The following is an 18223-nucleotide window of genomic DNA, read 5'->3' on the forward strand; positions in this document are numbered from 1 at the left end:
TTACAGTAGGGGCATGATTTCACCCTTGGATTCTACTCTTGGCTCTATCACTGACTTTCTCACCTTGGGCAAGTCCCTTAACCTCACTTTGCCTACTTGTAAAAAAAGAGAGACCATATTTGACCCCTTTGAAAAGCATTTTGGGATCTACGGGCAGGAATGCTTTATAAGTGCTATATTATTATTTATTACAGTGGATAAATAAAATAAGAATTAGGTTACTTGAGCAAATTTTAATGGGTATGCTTGCACACCTCTTAAATAACTGTCTTGGTGGTGTTGGGAAATATTTATCCAATACTTGCCAGTTAGGAATTTCTTTGTGGAAATGCTTAACATTGCATAGTTCCAGTTTTGATTGAATGGGGTTTTTGTTGTTGTTGCTTTTTGTTTATCAAATTGTTGTGAAACTTTGCTTAAAGCACTAAGTTATCTGAGGTCGGAACAGTTTGAAATGCCAGAAAAGTGGTTGGTTTTGGAAGTGCCTTTCTGCATTTGTTTTTCATGCAAGCAGGGAAGTTGTCACTTACATTTCTAACTTCCTGCATCCTTAGGCAGTCCTGCCAGCATGTCTGTTTTCGGTGAAGGTGTCTCCACTCATAGAAAAAATTAGCGACCACAAGGATTTCAAGAAGCTCCTCAGGACACGGAATAACGTATTAGTGCTCTATTCCAAATCTGGTGAGTTCTCCTTTTGCTTTTGACTGTTGTTCTTTGTACCTGATGAACTAGATTGTGAGCCCCTGGGTACTTATTTAGGTGCCTAAATACAAACTCCCCATGTTTAGCCCTCATTTTTTAAAATGTTGGCCAGTGTCATCGTCTTTTCCTGTACAGTGATGAGCAAGCTCTTGGTGCTCAATATTTACTAACAGTAATGCACAGTTGTAGTTTAGTGGTTAGAGCAAAGGCCTGGGAATCAGGACTCCTGGGTTCTGTTTCCAGCTCTGTTGCTTACTCCCTCTGTGACCTTGGATAGGACACTTCATTTCTCTATGGCTTTGTTTACCAGTTGGCAAAAATGGTCACTATAATATCTATCAGTAAGGCTATGTTTTAGTCACGGGTATTTTTAGTAAAAGTCATGGACAGGTCACGGGCAGTAAACAAAAATTCATGGCCCGTGACCTGTCCATGACTTGTACTATACACCTGATTGAAACTTGGGTGCTCTGGGGTAGGGGGCAGCCCAGAGGTGGCGCGGGTGCTCTGGGGGTGGTGGGGAGCAGCGCATGGTCTGAGACCCCCGCTGCTGCTGGGGGAAGGGGCGGAGGGGCTGACGGGGCTGGCAGGCGCCGCACGGCTCCCGGAAGCAGCCGGCATGTCCCTGCGGCCCCTACATAGGCGGACTCAGAGGCGCGACCAGGGGGGCTCCGCATGCTGCCCCCGCACCGAGCGCCTGCTTTACAGCTCCCATTGGCCGGGAACTGTGGCCAATAGGAGCTGTGGGGGCAGTGCCTGCAGATGGAGGCAGCACAGAGAGCTGCCTGGCCATGCCTCCATCTAGGAGCCGAGGGAGGGACATGTTGCCACTTCTGGGGAGCCCCCCCGAGGTAAGCACCACCCAGAGCCCTCACCCCCTCCTATACCCCAAGCCCAACACCCTGCCTCAGCCCTGAGCCCCCTCCCGCACCCAAACTCCTGCTGGTGGGGGAAGGGCGCTGTGGCCCGAGACCAGCCCAGCAATGGTCTGTGCGGCTGGCCCAGGGGCAGCGGCCCTCGGGCCAGCCGCATTGGCCACTGCAGAGGTCACAGAGGTCCTGGAAAGTCACGGAATCCGTGACTTCTGTGACAGAGTCACAGCCTATCTATCAGACACAGGTATTTCTAATGTGCCTGTCGCCATAATATGTAAGTCCAACCTCAGGGTGGTGCATTGTAAGGCAGAATGAATGAACATTTAGAATACCTAAATCCAGCCATTTGTATTGCTAACACCTTTGGATTTTCTATGGTTGCCTCTTGTCTTAATTACCATAATAGTGGGCCTCTTGTGTTGCTCCCCCGTCTCCCTCATCTCATACCATGTTACTTGTCCCTCTAAGATCTTTTCACTGTCGTCTACCAATCTTATTCAAACTCTCCATCCTCCCCTTTAAGGCTCTTCAATCTTGCTCTTATGTACCTCTTTAATCTTATTTCCTCTAGCTCCTTACCCTTCTGCTTTACTTCCTTTTCCTGTTTGTGCCTTTGTATTTTCCTTTGTGCTGCTCCCCAACCTTGGAACAGTCTTCCACTTCTTGGTATGTACCTGCTCTGTCTCTCCCATGCCTCTTAGTTAAAACCAGTGTCTTCCGTGAAGTCTCCCCTGCTGATATTCTCACCAGAGATGTCCCCTCACAATCCATAACTGAAATCTTGCTCTGTGTGTTTGTGTCATCAGACATTGATTGCAAGTTCTTTTGGACAGCGGTACTGTCTGGCTCTGTGTGTCATAAAGTACTGGGTATATTTATGGTGCCAGGTAAAAGAAACAGTGCTTTGAGATCCTTAGGGAAATGCAAAATGCTATTATTGTCGTGGATTTGATATTCATTTGGCCAGCACACATGAGAACTGCTGATTAACTGTGAAGTGAGATCAAAACAAGTCTCTTTAATGCTGCTGCTTCTCACCCTCCAGCCCCTGCAAGTACAGTACGGAAAAGGAAGCAGCCAGGAAATGTTGTTTTTTAATATTAATATCTTTTGAACTGTGCTTAGTGAGATGGACCCAAATTCTGTTCTCTGTTACACTGGTGTAAATCGAGTAACCCTACTGACTTCACTGGAGTTACTCCAAATTTACACTACTGCAACTGAAAGCAGAATTTGGACCCTTAATATGGTGTTCCAATGTTCTTTCCCCAAAATAACTATTGTTGATAGAATTCTCCTGTTTTCTAAAGTGCAGATGCTTGGGGGAATTAACTTTGTTTCTGAGGTGTGGTAGGGTGGAGGGTTATGCTGAAATGGTTAAACTGGCACGTATGCAACATTTGACTTAAATACTGTTAAAATATTTATATGTTTGGTATAATGGGAAAGTGCTCAAACTTGGCCAAGAATGTCTGTGGAACAGACTCAACGTGAAAATCATAAATCGGGTTTCTAATATTTTTCCATTTGAAAAGAACATTTGTTAAAAAGTAAGGCAACTGTATTGTTAAGCTTTTTAAAAGTTTTTTTTTTTTTTTTTTTTTTTTTTCCAGGCTTAACATTGTTAGTGGTGGTAGCTTTCATTTTTAGTAGTACGACCACAGCACTTCAGCACAGACACTTGTCAAATAAATGTCGCCCTATGGGCATCCTTCAAAAGTCATGTTCTCGCTCTCTCTTTTTTAATTTAATTGGTTGGATTTAACAATGTAAAGCATTGCACTGAGAGCTGTCTGGGGGATTAACATTTCCTAGAGTGGTGATCCTTATACACAATTAAAAAATCTCTCGCTTAGCCGCTGTCCTGTAAAAAGTCATCGGGCACGATTCTAATCCCAGATATGCCCCATGCATCTGTGTTGAGATTCTGGCCAACTGACAGTCACATTGCTGGTGAGAAGGGTTAAAATATCATGTGGGGCTCAAGCAAGTGCTACCTAATATTCCTGGTACGTGCAGAAAATTCATTGATCATGAGGGATGCACCCACCTGAGGTATGTGCTTATTTCATGCTAACAGATGACTTCCACAACCATTGTTGCTGTCCGTGGAGGGAACTCCCTCCATGTTCTCATCCAGTATTTCCCAGTTTGAAATGCCTTCTTGGCACTGGGTTTGGTGATTGGGTATATTTAGGCTTGAAAGGATTAGGTTTTTATTGGTAAATGTCTTGTTAAGATTGATTTCACCGTACACACACAAACAAATGAAATTTTTTTTCCATCAGTACTCATTTAAATTTACAGGTAGGCAGAGGAAGAAAAATGCTGCTTGAGAACTTATTAGAATTTGATTAAAGGATATTTTCTTTGTATATTTTGACATGTAATGTTGACCTCTCTCCCGTAATTTCGTGCAACTGTGAAATGTAAAGCCATAAATATTTGAAAAAATGATTTAAAATAAACATTGATATTATCCCTTGAAATTATATTTAAAAAAAAAAAAACTCATTTGGCCAAGCCTAGGTATATTGTTGCATTCTGTACTGTTTAGAGCAAATGCCAGTCGCATAGGGTCAGTGTTTGGGGACGAGGATAGTTTCCTTAGTACTAATTCCAGTGGGAGGAGTCCCTGATAGCATAGCTTCATTGAGCCTATGCTGCAGAGACATGGAGCAATGCTGGGGATTATGGAGCTGGTATACAGAGAAGGTGGTTCCCATTACTTAGATTCCAAGATAACAGGTGCTTTGTAAATGTCCTACAGAGAACAAGAATGCTTTTTAAAAATTCAGCTGGTAAGCAGAAAAGGAATGTTCTTTGCAGCGTATGCCTCTTTGTTAACCCAGCCAGCATCCCCATATGTACACTGAAGAAGAGAGAAAGAACCCTCTTATGAAAGCCCTTGGGGCAGAAGTGCTGCTGTTTAAAACTACCCTCTGGGAACTCTCAGGCCTTGATTTGTCTAGGAAACAGGTTGACTTGTTTTTATAGATCAAGTTAGCGAACCCCCTTTGAAATGACCTTCAACTCTTAGTGTAGGCAAAGTTCAAGGCCTTAGTAATTGAGTTAGCTGGTAACAGATGGCCCTAGTGAAGAGTTAAAGGTGGAACCCTACCATTGGCAAAGGTTCCAGTCTTGCTAGTTGATTGGTGTAGGCGAGTGGTTCTGTTCATGCGGATTAGCTTGTGGGGTCAGGGCCTAAACTGGTGGGATGTGGTAGGCTTGTTGTTTTTTTGTTAGCTGAGGAGCCAGCAATGGGAGCTCTCGTGGTTTTGATGGTTCCATTAAAATTATGTTTTACAGTGGAGCAGCTGATTTCTTTCAAATGCAGCCACTTCTAGGGTTAAAATGATAAGGCCCCCTTTACCATAGTATTTGAGCATCTCTTTAATGTATTAATGCTCCCAACATCCCTGTGAGTTAGCAAAGTGCTATTAGGGTTAGGATGGGGAACAGAGTGGCTAAGTGACTTGCCAAAGGTCACATAAGAAGTCTCTGGTGGAGCAAAGAATCAAATCTCTGTCTCCCAGAGTTTTCGCTAACGCTCTAACCACTAGACTATCTTTCAAAGGCAAACCACTGAGTGCACAGCTGTAGGGAGAAGGAGGTGGGAGAAAGAAAGTGGGCCAAGATCCTGAAGTCCGTGGTAGAATGCATGACATACCCCCAGAAATGTAGGCAGTGCATGCTGTAGGTATAAATGTTCAAGATATCAGCGTTCCTTTCAAATTACACAAGCTTTACTGATTCCTCTTACAAATGGCACTCTAGGAAAAACGTTCTCTCTCTGCTTTGAGCAAAAGATTGCAATTGCTGTATCTGCTGATTGGATTAACGCTATTACTGTTGTTTTCAGCTGCCGCTGCTGAAACTCCACTCCGGTTACTGTCCGATGTGGCCCAAGCGGTGAAAGGACGAGGTACTATAGCCTGGATAGATTGTGGGTATGTGATGCGCTGTTTTCTTTTCCCCCTTCCTCTCCATCTTATTTTGGTACTGCGAATTTACCTCTTCAGTGGCTGTAAATCGATCACCTCATATAATGGAAAGCACTTTGTCATGAAGGGTAACCCTGTAATTGGAGTGGGTGTACTTTTTACACACCTTTCTGGTCTTCCTTTGGGATGTCCTTGGGATAGTCTCTTCCCCACGGCTCTTGTCAATTCCTCTCTACCAGCATGTTCTTTTGTCATGAGCTGGGAACCCTGGAGCATGGTCTTTCTTTTGCTGTGTCTCTCTCACCCCCTTCAGAGGGGAATGCAGCATGAAAACTCTCCTCTCCTCCCTCCTTGGTAGGGTGACCAGATAGCAAGTATGAAAAATTGGGACTGGGGTTGGGGGTAATAGGTGCCTATATAAGAAAAAGGCCCAGATATTGGGACTGTCCCTATAAAATCAGGACATCTGGTCACCCTACTCCTTGGCTCCTCATGGAAGAGATTGCAACACAGAAGACTCTGTGAGCTGGAAGAGAGATTGGAGTGTACTCTCAGACAGCGCATACTCATCCTCTGTGCTCCATGGCTGGGAACCTAGAGCTTAGGCTGTTCTCTGCTGGAGCAGAGCAGCAGGCTCAGGGGATGTTAAATATGCAGCTGTGAACTGGGGGACAGTGGGTGCAACTCACCCCTGTGCAGAGGGACAGCCTCAAACCTATGCAACACTTACATCATATATTGAGGGTAACATAGCTGTGGTAGAACATGCAAACATTGCATGATTTGTATAACTCTTTGGTTTGGAAGGGACCTGCAGTTATAGCATTTCACTAGAAGATGTATTTTAGAAACTTGCTCTCTCACTTGTAGTTTCATGGCAGTTCTCAATGCAACATTGGGGAAACTTTGTTTTTTTGTATATTTGAGGGGGAAGGAACAGGTGTGCGGTTTGGTTTTAAGATCTGAAAGCCTCTGCTGTGGTTCTGCTCATGACGCTGACAATAGCACAGTACATGTGGTTTTAGTTTTCATATCTTGGTGTGTGTCTCTGTCTCTCCATCTTGAAAGCTATGCTTTTCTGCCTGCTGTTGACAATGTCCACTTCCTGTTCTTATAAGGGAACAGATTGCTGGCTACCTTTCTAGAGGCTGATATGCTATAGTACAAGTAGATGCACCATGGTCAGATTTAGGTCATCTATAAACTCAAAGGGATTTTTCTAAAATTGTATTTTCGAGTCCGGGCCCTTCGTCTTTTGTTAGAAAACAGTGACCCACAATAAAAGTTATTGGTTAACCAAAGTTAATTCATCATTATTTTGCTCCCTGCCACCTCTAAACAAATCATAATTAACAAGGGTCACATTATGCCTTTCTTCTACGTCAGGGGTGGCCAACCTGAGCCTGAGAAGGAGCCAGAATTTACCAATGTACATTGCCAAAGAGCCACAGTAAAATGTCAGCAGCCCCCCATCAGCTCCCCACCCCACTCCCAGCACCTCCCACCCATCGGCAGCCCTGCCAGTCAGTGCCTCTCCCTCCCTCCCGATCAGCTGTTTTGTGGCATGCAGGAGGCTCTGGGGGGGTGGGGGGGGGAAGAGTGAGGGCACGGCAGGCTCAGGGTAGGGGGCAGGAAGGGGTGGAGTGGGGGCAGCGCCTGTGGCAGAGCCAGGTGTTGAGCACTGAGCACCCCCTGCACATTGGAAAGTTGGCGCCTGTAGCTCCAGCCCCAGAGTCGGTGCCTCTACAAGGAGTCGCATATTAACTTCTGAAGAGCCGCATGTGGCTGGTTGGCCACCCCTTTTCTACGTTCTTGTTCTGTTGGGCCAGTCCAAATGAATGTTATGTCCTCCTTCCAGGAGACGACGACAGTGGTTGAGATTGTTAGCTGGCATAAACTGGGGTAGCTCCATTGACATCAGTGGAACTGTATCAGTTTCCAACCTCTGAGGCTGTAACTCAGCAAACGGATTGTGAAGAAGAAAATGTAGTGGGGAAATGTGGCATATCTCTTAGGTCCCCTCTCCTGCCAAAAAATGTCAATGACAACTAAAACTTGACAGGCACTGAGGTCTAGTAAATAGGACACTGGACTAGAAGTCAGGAGACCTGGGTTCTTTTCACAGATTTGCTGCTGACCTGCTGTGAGACATTGAGCAAGTCTCTTCACCTCTCTGTGACTTTGTTTCCCCTCTCACCCTTTCTCTTCCTTTCCTGATTTAGATTGTCACTATGGGTCAGGAACTGTTGCTTACTGTGTGTGTGGATACAGCTCCTAGCATAGTGTGCTCCCATCTTGGTTGGAATCTCTAGGTGCTACTGTAACACACATAATCATAAGCTTCTATGTAAATTTTAGCATTACATCAGGGAGAAATATTCAGTATTTAGGGCCCAATCCTGGTCCCATTTGAAGTCAATAGGAGTATTGCTATTGAGTTCAGTGGGATCAGAATCTGGCCCTTAATTTCCCCGTGTGGGATGGGGGGAGGAAACACAAAGATCAAAACGTTGAATTACAACAGGTTCTATTGACTTTAATTCTAATATCTTCCTCCCTCTGCTTTCCTTCCAAAAGGCTGTCACTTAAAACAAGCTTCCTTTATGAGTTACTCACAAGGAATATACTTTAACTCGAGGAGACTTTAATACTTTAATTTACTTTATAATATGTGTGGTACTTACAGTGCCTTTCATCTGGTCAGAGCAGAGTTCTGTACAAATATAATCAATTAAGCCACATCACCAAAATGAGGGGGACAAGTATTGTCCTCAGAGAAGTGAAATGACTTGCTGAAAGTTGTACCGTAAATCACTGGCAGAGCTGGGAATAGATATCCTGGCTTCAAGATTGCTCCTTTTAACCCCAGATAATGCTGTTACAACAGTAATTGAGTGCACTAACAGTGGAGACCACGTTGCAAACATGGGGCTGGTTGTAATCCGTCAGAGGGCCGAGCTACATTCATGTTCAGAGGGTTCAATTTGGGAAGAGACCTAAAAAACTTGGATGCTTTTCCCAGACATAATCAGAATGTTCAGAGGTCTCTTTCCCTGCCCCCTCATTGACAATGAGATATCTTAACAGAGAGAGATGAACCAGCTGAGTGCCGGAGACCGAGTGAGGGAAGGCCAGGAGTCTTGATGGTAGCCAAGGGAGTTCTGTTGCAGATCCAAATTGGTTTGGTTTTGAGTCAAGTTTTGCTTGGTGGTTGATTGTTTTAAAGCCATGGAGAGCTCTCTGAAATCAATATATTCATAGAGGATGGGGTATTATTTTTTTGCTCTCGAAAGATTTTCCAACCCATTGTCTCTTCCTTTCTGCAAGAGGCTGCAAACTTCCGCTGACTCCCTTCATTCCAGCCAGAAAATGTGAAAGGTGTCTGTAGTGCCTTCTGTTGCTGACCACAAAGGCCTGTTTCCAGGAGTGCTGAACAACTGAGCCCTACCAGAGCTGCTCAAGATACTCTCCCATTGCAAATGTTTTGTGATGCTTATTTGTGGTCTCGGCACCGAAACAACAAATGCACAGATGTAGGGATATTTACAGTGCAGGCTCAATTTGTTTTACAAATATTGACGAGAAATGGTTTGTTTGGCAGCAGTATTCTCCGCTCCCTTAAGCAGAGAATTTTGGCTTTAGTCTCTATGCCCTGCTGTAGCGAGCTCCCTTTGCTTTCAGATATGTGCGTTGGCAAGGCTGGCATTCATGCAGAGTTGTAGTTGCTGCCTTCGGCTCGGCTCCCGTGTGGCGACGACAGCGCTACCTCTTCTATTGGCCGTGTTCACCGCTTTCTCAAGGCACAGTGGTTTTTGCTCCTTTTTGCAGGAGAAAGCAAGAGTATATTGCTCCCCCAACAAAGCTGGGGGAGGGATAGCTCAGTGGTTTGAGCATTGGCGTGCTAAACCCAGGGTTGTGAGTTCAATCCTTGAGGGGCCACTTAGGGATCTGGGGCAAATTCAGTACTTGGTCCTGCTAGTGAAGGCAGGGGACTGGACTCAATGACCTTTCAAGGTCCCTTCCAGTTCTAGGAGATAGGATATCTCCATTAATTTATATTTATTTATTTAATCTGTTGTTGAGCACTAGCTGAGCTCTCTCTGCTGTGTGAAATACAGAGGAAGATGCAGGCCTTACCACCAGAAGTTTTCTGTCTAAATAGCCTACTTACATGTAAACCAGCTTCCCCATTCGTGGGTTTCCATGGGTCAAGCAAGAGGTTAGGCTTGAGCTCTCCGGTCCAGTGCTGACAGAAATAGAGCAGCCTCTGGAAGGCCAGGAAGACTTGGCCTTGCCTAGACTCTGGGGGAAAGTTGGTCGCTTGCCCAGCTAGTTAGCATGGAGAAAATCTGCTGCTTAGTTGGTAGCAGCTATTACAAGGATAGCTGAGCTCCTCCAGAATAGATGTGACTGGCTTCTCTGTGATGCTTTGGACACAGTTCTGCAACGTGCTGAGCGCCTTCCTCTCCCAGACCTCTGGGATTTATTCATGTGCATCAGTCCCTTGCTAGAGCAGGGCCCTATTGTGTATAGGCTCGGGGGCCTCTTAGCACTTTGCAGCATAAGGCCTTTACTCAGCAGCTAGATTTGAAGCGATTCATACTGGCTTAAGCCCTGGCAGAAAGGAGCTGACCCCTACTAAGGGGGTGCTTGTGCTGGTGGAATTTATCAAAATATCAAAGTGAGGACTCTTGGTTCCTATCTGAGGTACCGTAGGTGGCTCTGTACATAATGAAACACGAAGCAGTTCAATTATGAATGAAAGACCCGCAAATGATGTGACAAAAATACTTACATTTTATTTCAGCCTTTCCATGTTTTAATTAGGAAGCCCTCACTGAGGCGTTTGATGTTGAATGAATTGCAGCGTGTGAGATGTCGGAATGTTGAATTAATAATGTCTGGTGAGATGCAGTCTTACACATGACATCTACTTTTTGCTGCTGTCTGTTTAAACAGAATGCTCCCATTATGTATTTCAAGATCTAGTGCATCAGTTCTGGATTAGAAACTAAAAGCTAACTATATGAGGGTTCAGTAAACCTTCATATAGTATCTGGACGGGGACAGCTGTTGGCAAGATAAGGTTTCTTATGAACTGCTCCGGTTTGGGCTATAAGTGCTTAGAGTGAGGCACCCTAAATACAAACTAGGGGTACGTCTACACTACCTGCCGGATCGGCGGGTAGTGATGGATCTATCAGGGATCAATATATCGCGTCTAGTGTAGACGCGATAAATCGATCCCCGATTGCTCTGCCGTTGACTCTGGAACTCCACCACGGCGAGAGGTGGAAGCAGAGTCGACGGGGGAGTGGCGGCCATTGATCCCGCGCCGTGAGGACGCGAAGTGATTCTAAGTTGATCTAAGATACATCGACTTCAGCTACACTATTCTCGTAGCTGAAGTTGCGTATCTTAGGGCTGGTCCACACTAAGCCCCCAGTTCGAACTAAGATACGCAACTTCAGCTACGTGAATAACGTAGCTGAAGTTGAAGTATCTTAGTTCGAACTTAAAGGTACATACCGCGGGTCCACACGCGGCAGGCAGGCTCCCCCGTCGACTCCGCCTACTCCTCTCGCAGAGCAGGATTACCGGCTTCGACGGCGAGCACTTCTGGGATCGATTTATCGCGTCTAGACAAGATGCGATAAATCGATCCCAGAAGATCGATTGCTTGCCGCCGAACCAGCGGGTAAGTATAGACGTACCTTTAGATCGATCCCTCCCCCCCACAGTGTAGACCAGGCCTAAGGCTCAGGTGGTGTAGTCTAATAACTAGAGCAAGGAACTGGGAGTCAGGACTTCTGAGTTCTATTCCCAGCTCTGCCACTGACTATGTTTATAATTTTGGGCAATTAACTTAAGTCTCTGTGCCTCGGTTTACCAGACAAATGGATAGGTTAACACCTATCTCCCATGGATGTTGTAAGGCTTAAATAATTAATTTTTATCAAGTGTTAGAGATTTTTGAATGACAAAAGTACAAAGTTAAAATAAGTATTACTTCTTACTGTACATTTAGTGCGTCCAGATGCTAATGTGGTGGGCATACATATCATCAAAAAAGGCTTAATATTTCGGTAAGAGTCTAGTTCAGCTTTCACAAATGTGGGCATGGATCTGGCTGTAAGTTTGCAGGGGAACTGAAATGGGGAATAGAAAGCTTAACTTGTTTGAAAAGAGAGAATTATTTTCAACCCTTATTGTGACCGTAAAATAGGATATGTGGTAAAATAGGGTGATTTAAGAGCTGTGTGTGGTGCAGCGTGAGGCTCCCCACCGTGTGCATCTGATTGGCTTACTCTACCTAGTGTCACTGCAGATCTTCCATGTGCCCAGCTCCCATTGGGCTCCCTGGAGTTCCATGGACTGAGAGGATGCAGGATTGGGGCCACGAATTGGTGATATGAGTAATGGGTAAATCAAAAGAGCTGTGTCAAGTGTAATAGGACAGTTCTTTGGGCCCTTTGTAGCAAATGTTAGCATGGTCTAGCAGTGACAAGTATAAACTGTGAAATGATGTAAACTTATTTCTGTGTTGGGGTGGTGGAATGCCAGTGTTGTTATATTGCTTGGATTGAAGTTCAGTCACTCATTACTCAGGTAGCTTTGGCCTAAACAAGGAAAACCTAACCCCAGCTTGGAAAGCGCTGAGATCTGGTTTTGAAGGTTACCAATCATTCTCAGATTAGTTTGCAATGGATGGAGCAGAACTAGAGTGCATCTGAGTGGAGGCGGAAGGGATGGGTGGAATGTGGCAGATGGGCGGTTGAGAACATCAGTTGGAATTGAGTGGGGGGATTAAGGATGGGAACTAGGTTATTTGGGAGATGCGGTCAGGAGGACATGGCAAAGGGTCTCTAGAGAACCTTTACGCTCTAAAATGATATCCACAACACTGATGCCTCTTTCTGCCCCAAATTCCTACCCACAAGAAAAGAGGAAACGAATAAAATCTTTAAAAAAGGAAAAACAAAAAAGAGCCAAGGTCCTTACCCCAACCAGTGCTGTGACTTTGAAAACGGACAGGTGCCAAGGACTCCATAAAGTCCACCATGAACTTTGCTATCCCTGTTGTACCTGAAAGGTGCTCTGATGCTTCCATGTTGGGTGGCAGTATGAAACTCTAAGATAAATGGAGAGATAGAAGTGGGAATTGTGTCAGAATGTTTGCAGGTCATCTTTTAGTACACAAATACAGTGGCTAAATGCTGGCATTCTGCGGAACACACTCTGAAGGACATTTACGAGTAGCCTGGGGTATTTTGGATGTGTAGTTCTCCTGCCTTATTTTTATAACTGGGTATTTGAATTTGGTATCCCCATCTGATCTAGCTTCTTCTGGAATCCCAGGAATTTGTCTGCTGCTCTGTGATAACATTTTTGGTTTAGTATCATTTTCCCAATTATGGAAATTGGTTTTAAAAACCAAACCAAAGCAAGTGCATATTGCTTTGGCTTTGAGTAATTAATCCTTCATCAAACACACACGGTGCTTTTTAACGTAGGTCCCAAACAGAAACAAAGCTGTTTGTGTGGGTCCCATCTGCTGTCACAGAGCATGTGCTCAGATTTAGCACATCCAGACTGTTTGTTAGGGAAATGCAATCTGGCCTAAAATGCCTTGCTCTTGGGTTGGTCTTAATCCCACCTTCCTGCTTCCATGTCATATACCTCAGTCCCGTCTACCTCCTCCAGAAATGGGTGTAGGTGGCTGATGAATGCCTTTGTAAGATATTGCTCTCCTTCCCTTCCGATATCTTATCGTATTTGTTAGCTGTTGGGTGAAATAGTTCTCTCTGAGTTTCTCATTTCCTAATGTTTTGAATACAGAATGTTTTTATAGGAACTGTAGTAAATGAATTGGTTTAATTACTTGGGATGGAGGAGAGGGACTTTTAAGAGTCTAAAATCCATCTCAATTTTTGTGACTGAAGGTAGAAATAAGAGCTGGTCAAAAATGGGATGCAAATTTATTTTATCTATTTATTGCAATTTTTTTCACACATTTATTTATTTATTTTGGGGGTGGGGATTGAAATTTTGATGAGAAACTTTGATGAAGTTGTGAATTTCAGAACTTTTTTCCTAGAGCTGGTGAAGAGAGAGAAGAGGAAAGAAAGGAATGCAGTGCTGTTGCATTTATACAGTGCCTGCTTAAGTGTAGCCATGTCTGGGGTGAAAGATAGTAACTGTGCAGTAGAAGATAGCAAGTAAACATTACAGGACAGGTAGGAGAGGAAGTGAAGAATACAAATATCTGTTTGAAGCTCTTGAGGGGATTTAGGGCAGGTCTACACTAAAAAACACACACTTTTGCCAGCATAATTGTGTGTACATTGGAGGGTTTTGCCAGAATAGCTCTGTCAGCTAGGGAGATCACCTCATCACACCACTGACCAGCAGAGCTATGTTTCTGATGTAGACCTGGCCTGATGTGATGTAATCAACCACATTAGAATTTAGCCAGGGTGAGACATGTCTGACTATTGTGGTAAGTGCCATAGGATTCTACTAGCTCCAAGGAGTCAGGGCTTCAGTTTTAAATGCCGACTGGGAGATGGTCTCTCTGACATCACACTGCCTCCTAAATCATGCTGCAGCTTTAGGTCAGCGACTCAGGGAGAAGAGTGGCACCTCCTTGGGTTAAAGCATGTAGGGGTGCTGCTAACCAAGTTAAAAACTAAGTTGGCTTGTCTTCCCCGATATTTTAACCTGAGTTAGCTAACACAATTTAAGAACACCGGTTTTATTTACAGTGTAGACATACCCTGTATCGCCTCTGCTCCCTACAGCACCCAGTGTAAACATTTCTCATGCATGGGGAATAGCTCCACTGTAAGAATATAAGCAATTTTATAGTTATACTATTCGTTTAGATTGGGGAAAGGAGCAGACTTGTCATCAGTGGATTTCAGCCTGGTGAGTAGGCCTAGCCTTTGGGCTACTAGATGTAAAACTCTTCAAGCCCTGGTATATTATATTAGTTCAGAAGAATTATGGTCACCTCTAACTAAAGACTACCGGAATGCATGCGCATAAGAGGTAGCGTTCAGATCGTGCATTCAACCTTCCTGTTTATTTTCTGATTTTCTGAATTGCTGATTAACTGCGGAATGTTAACATTAATGTTATTAGCTAAGATTGAATTAACGCTACCTCCGTTTTCTTGCATTTAGTGCTTAATAATCCACTTTAACCATTCTCTAGGTAACTCTCCCAGTTCATCGAATACATATGCAAAGACGCAACCAAAGGATAATACATTATATAACAGCTTCTGTATATATGTGGATGATATTTCCTAGAAGTATTTTCATATATATTTAATTCTAATGTGAATTCAAACATATACTTATCGCCTTCTATTGATTACAGCATTGTTACCATAATTTGGAATCTCCTAGGCCAAGATCCAACAGTTTAGGTGGAGTCTAGTAGAATCTACAATGAGAGGGGCTTTTTTTTTTTTTTTTTTTTAGAAGAAAGTGACGCTTGCTTTCTGCCCAGCCTTTGGTTGCTTTTTAAAATCTCTCTATTTTATTTTGATGCAGGTTTGTGTGTTGCTGTCTCACCTTATTAATTTGGAACTCCAAGGAAAATACCATTCATTATAACATTGTGGCTTTCTGCAGAGCTGGAAGATCATGGTGTATAATGGTTCTTTTCCTGCTCTTGATTGTTGGTGTCTGAAGACACCTGCATTAGCTTTATCTTGGGGTGTTTTTTTTTGGTTAAAGATACTTTTGCTGTTAGTGATATCTCCCGAGCTTCAGTTTTGGAAAATGTCCCCCCCCGCATTTTGTTTGTTCTTTGGCTTTCTAATTGACTAGAGGGTAGACAGAATCATTTTTATTGGAAGACTGGTGGTGCTGGTTTTATACAGCATATAAATTGCTGCTGCCTCTTCCATTCACATCACGTTTCAGGGGAATGTTCAGAATAGAGAACTATGATGCATTGTGGGTCTCTGATGGAGGAGTTTTGCTGTCTTTTGGGCGAGCCCCAAAATCCACATGAGTCCCTGGATTCTTGTTGATCTGCTAATCCCATTTCCTATTTACTTTCTATGAAGCAGTTTTTCCTTTTTGGTTCAAACCTCCCTGTCCCCAAAATCAAATCAAATCAAACCCTTTAACCATTGCGCAGCCCCTTACTTGATTTCTGTCTGTTACAAGCAAGCCTGTTGTTCTCACTTCTCTAGTAAATTAGTTTCCATGAGAAATGCAGCATCACACTATGGCAAATGTTATTTATAATAAAGGAACGAGTCCTTTATTTTAAGCTTCCCGTGGTTAAAATGTTATCTCTGTCCTGCTGTCTGGGTCTTTTCCTGTTCTGTTCGACATAGGTTCTTATACGGCTCTCGTTGTCACAGTATCGGAGTGCCTGTCCGAGTTGAGAGCGATGCAAGTGCTTTCTGTCTGAGTGGATGTAAGCCATTATCATCCAGTGGCTGCTTAGCACAGCTGTTTGGAGAAGAAGAGCTCTTGCAGCCAGGTTGACAGCTTCTGAGAAGTGATTCTCTTCTCCCCCCCCCCCCATTTCAGATCTGTCTCGGGAGAGTGATACAGAAGGGCCTGGGATCATTACAGAATATGAGGATCCATATAAATGTGACATACTGTAAGCAGCACTAGTCGTGGCAGCTGCTACCTCAGACTAGGAAGTATTAATAATGATACACACACAAACACCTCCCTACAGTTGGGGAGAGATTGGAGGGAGAGGGTTGGTATGTCTTTTCTTTGATTGGCACGGTACTCAAGCTGCTGTATTATAAATGCATCATGTGGTTCTTGCTCTAGTGTAGGGAAGGTGATTGTAAGGCATATAGTCAGAAATCACATGCTGCCTAAAACACATTGCTAATCAGTTGCATTTAAAGTTCCTAAACGTCATAATCACCAATAAGACGCTGACTGTCAATGGCTTTTCATTTCAGAGGATGCAGCTAAGAGTTGCTATTGCAAGTCTGTACGTTTTTGTTGAAATGGATTGTGAATGTTTCTGGCATCTGTGTAACCTTTTCGATTGCTGCTTTATTGGGTCACAAGTGCGAGTGGATGTCTGGCTGGAGGCGCTAGCAAGATCTGAACTCCATGCATCTCTGGATGTGCATTGGCTTGTTGCCATAGAAGAAGAAAAGCAGGACAGAGCCTGTATCTCTGGAAGCCCACCAGAGGGCTTTGCGAAGGCTGTGCACTGGGGTTGGGAACCCAGAGAAGCGACACCAGCGGGCTTTGGGAGATTAGCCAGAGCTTGGGCTCCCCAACCTCAGAGAATGCTGGCTGCCAGCGAAGCTATTGGGCAGAACAAATCCAAGGGATGTTCCAAAACTCCAGTTAACCTGGAGTTACAACTGGGTCTGTAGTGTGCATGTTTTTCCTGGCACATTGTGGGGAAGTAGAAGCACTTAAAGAGCAGAAGCAAAAAGTGATCAGGAACACTGATGGCAGAAGGACAGTCCCGAATGATGATTTTCTTTCAGCATCTGAAGTGTATCTGAGAGGCATTGTGATCCAGTGAATCAGATGCTGGACTGGGGTGTTAGAGACACTGGTTCTGTGTCCAGCTCTGGCATTGACCTGCTGTGTGAGCTTGGACAAAACACTCCACCACTGTGTGTCTCTGATTCTCCCTGCCACCCAGTCTCTGTCTTGTCTGTTGAGACTGTAAGCTCTTCAGGGGCGGGGCTGTCGGTGTGTGTGTGTGTGTGTGTGTGTGTGTGTGTGTGTACACGTACACAGGGCCTAGCACACTGGGGTCCCAGTCTTGGCTGGGGCCTGTAGGTACTGCTATCATATAAATAACCAGAACTGGGAAACAAAATGTAACAGGCAGGAGTCACTGAGCCTGGTTTCGGATTGTGAGATATGGCTGCATGGTTCAGCTGGGCATACGTGGATCTGCATATCCGGGAGTGAGCCAATGTTAATATAGGCAGAGTTATTGACCTCATTATTTAAAACAGTGCTTCCCAGGTGTCTTTGTTAGCCACTTCTCTTATGCCTGGGACCACATCATGTGCAGCTACAGACTGGTCAAGACAGCAAGCTGCAACCAGGCGCTGGTGCTATGTGAAGATGATATGGCTCAGCCTGGCCACACAGTAGCATTGTTTTATTGTGGGCTATAGAAATGAACTTGTTTTTCACATAGAGTTTTGTCATATTCTAGAAGAGGGTTTGAAAAACTTCCCAGACCCTTGCTAGCCAGAAAGTGTCACTTTCTGGCCAGAAGCTGATGCAGGCATAGGGCTCCTTTGACTTCCTTGGTGAGAAGCCAAGGGTCAGCATTGTCTGAGGAGGGAAATCTCTAGAGGATTCTGGAAGTTACTGTCCCTGAATTAAGAGAGAGAGGACATTGGCCAGTACACCGAGTCTTGTCCTGCTGATTTCAGAATTTGCCAGGGGGATCTTTGACTTGCACCTGATGGGATGGTGGTCAATAGTGCCACCACCAGACACTATATTCAAGTCAGTATCCAATTCCGCCTTGATTTCCTAAAAACCCTGCATGGGCTCGCTGCAGCCAAACTCCTGGACCTTGTCTCTCTGCTCCCCGTTATCTAGCAGTGGCCTTTCCTCTCTCCCTCCATGCAGCCTGCCCACAGTTGGTGCAAGCGCCTTTTCCTTGCAGCTCCTGGCATTGGGAACACCCTTCTGTATTTCTCCACCTCATTGACTTGCCAGC

At 44.5% G+C, this 18223-nt stretch overlaps 1 protein-coding gene across 1 annotated transcript in view; it reads left to right on the forward strand.

The window, feature by feature from the left end:
• Nucleotides 1-18223, forward strand: part of PDIA5 (protein disulfide isomerase family A member 5) — a 121095-nt gene that overhangs the window by 15705 nt on the left and 87167 nt on the right. Inside the window, exons 2-3 of the mRNA XM_065413261.1 lie at nt 555-681; nt 5440-5527. Of these exons, the coding sequence (XP_065269333.1) occupies nt 555-681; nt 5440-5527 (215 nt within the window). The remainder of the gene's footprint in view (nt 1-554; nt 682-5439; nt 5528-18223) is intronic.

This window comes from Emys orbicularis, chromosome 11, assembly GCF_028017835.1.
Source record: "Emys orbicularis isolate rEmyOrb1 chromosome 11, rEmyOrb1.hap1, whole genome shotgun sequence".
NCBI lineage: Eukaryota > Metazoa > Chordata > Testudines > Emydidae > Emys > Emys orbicularis.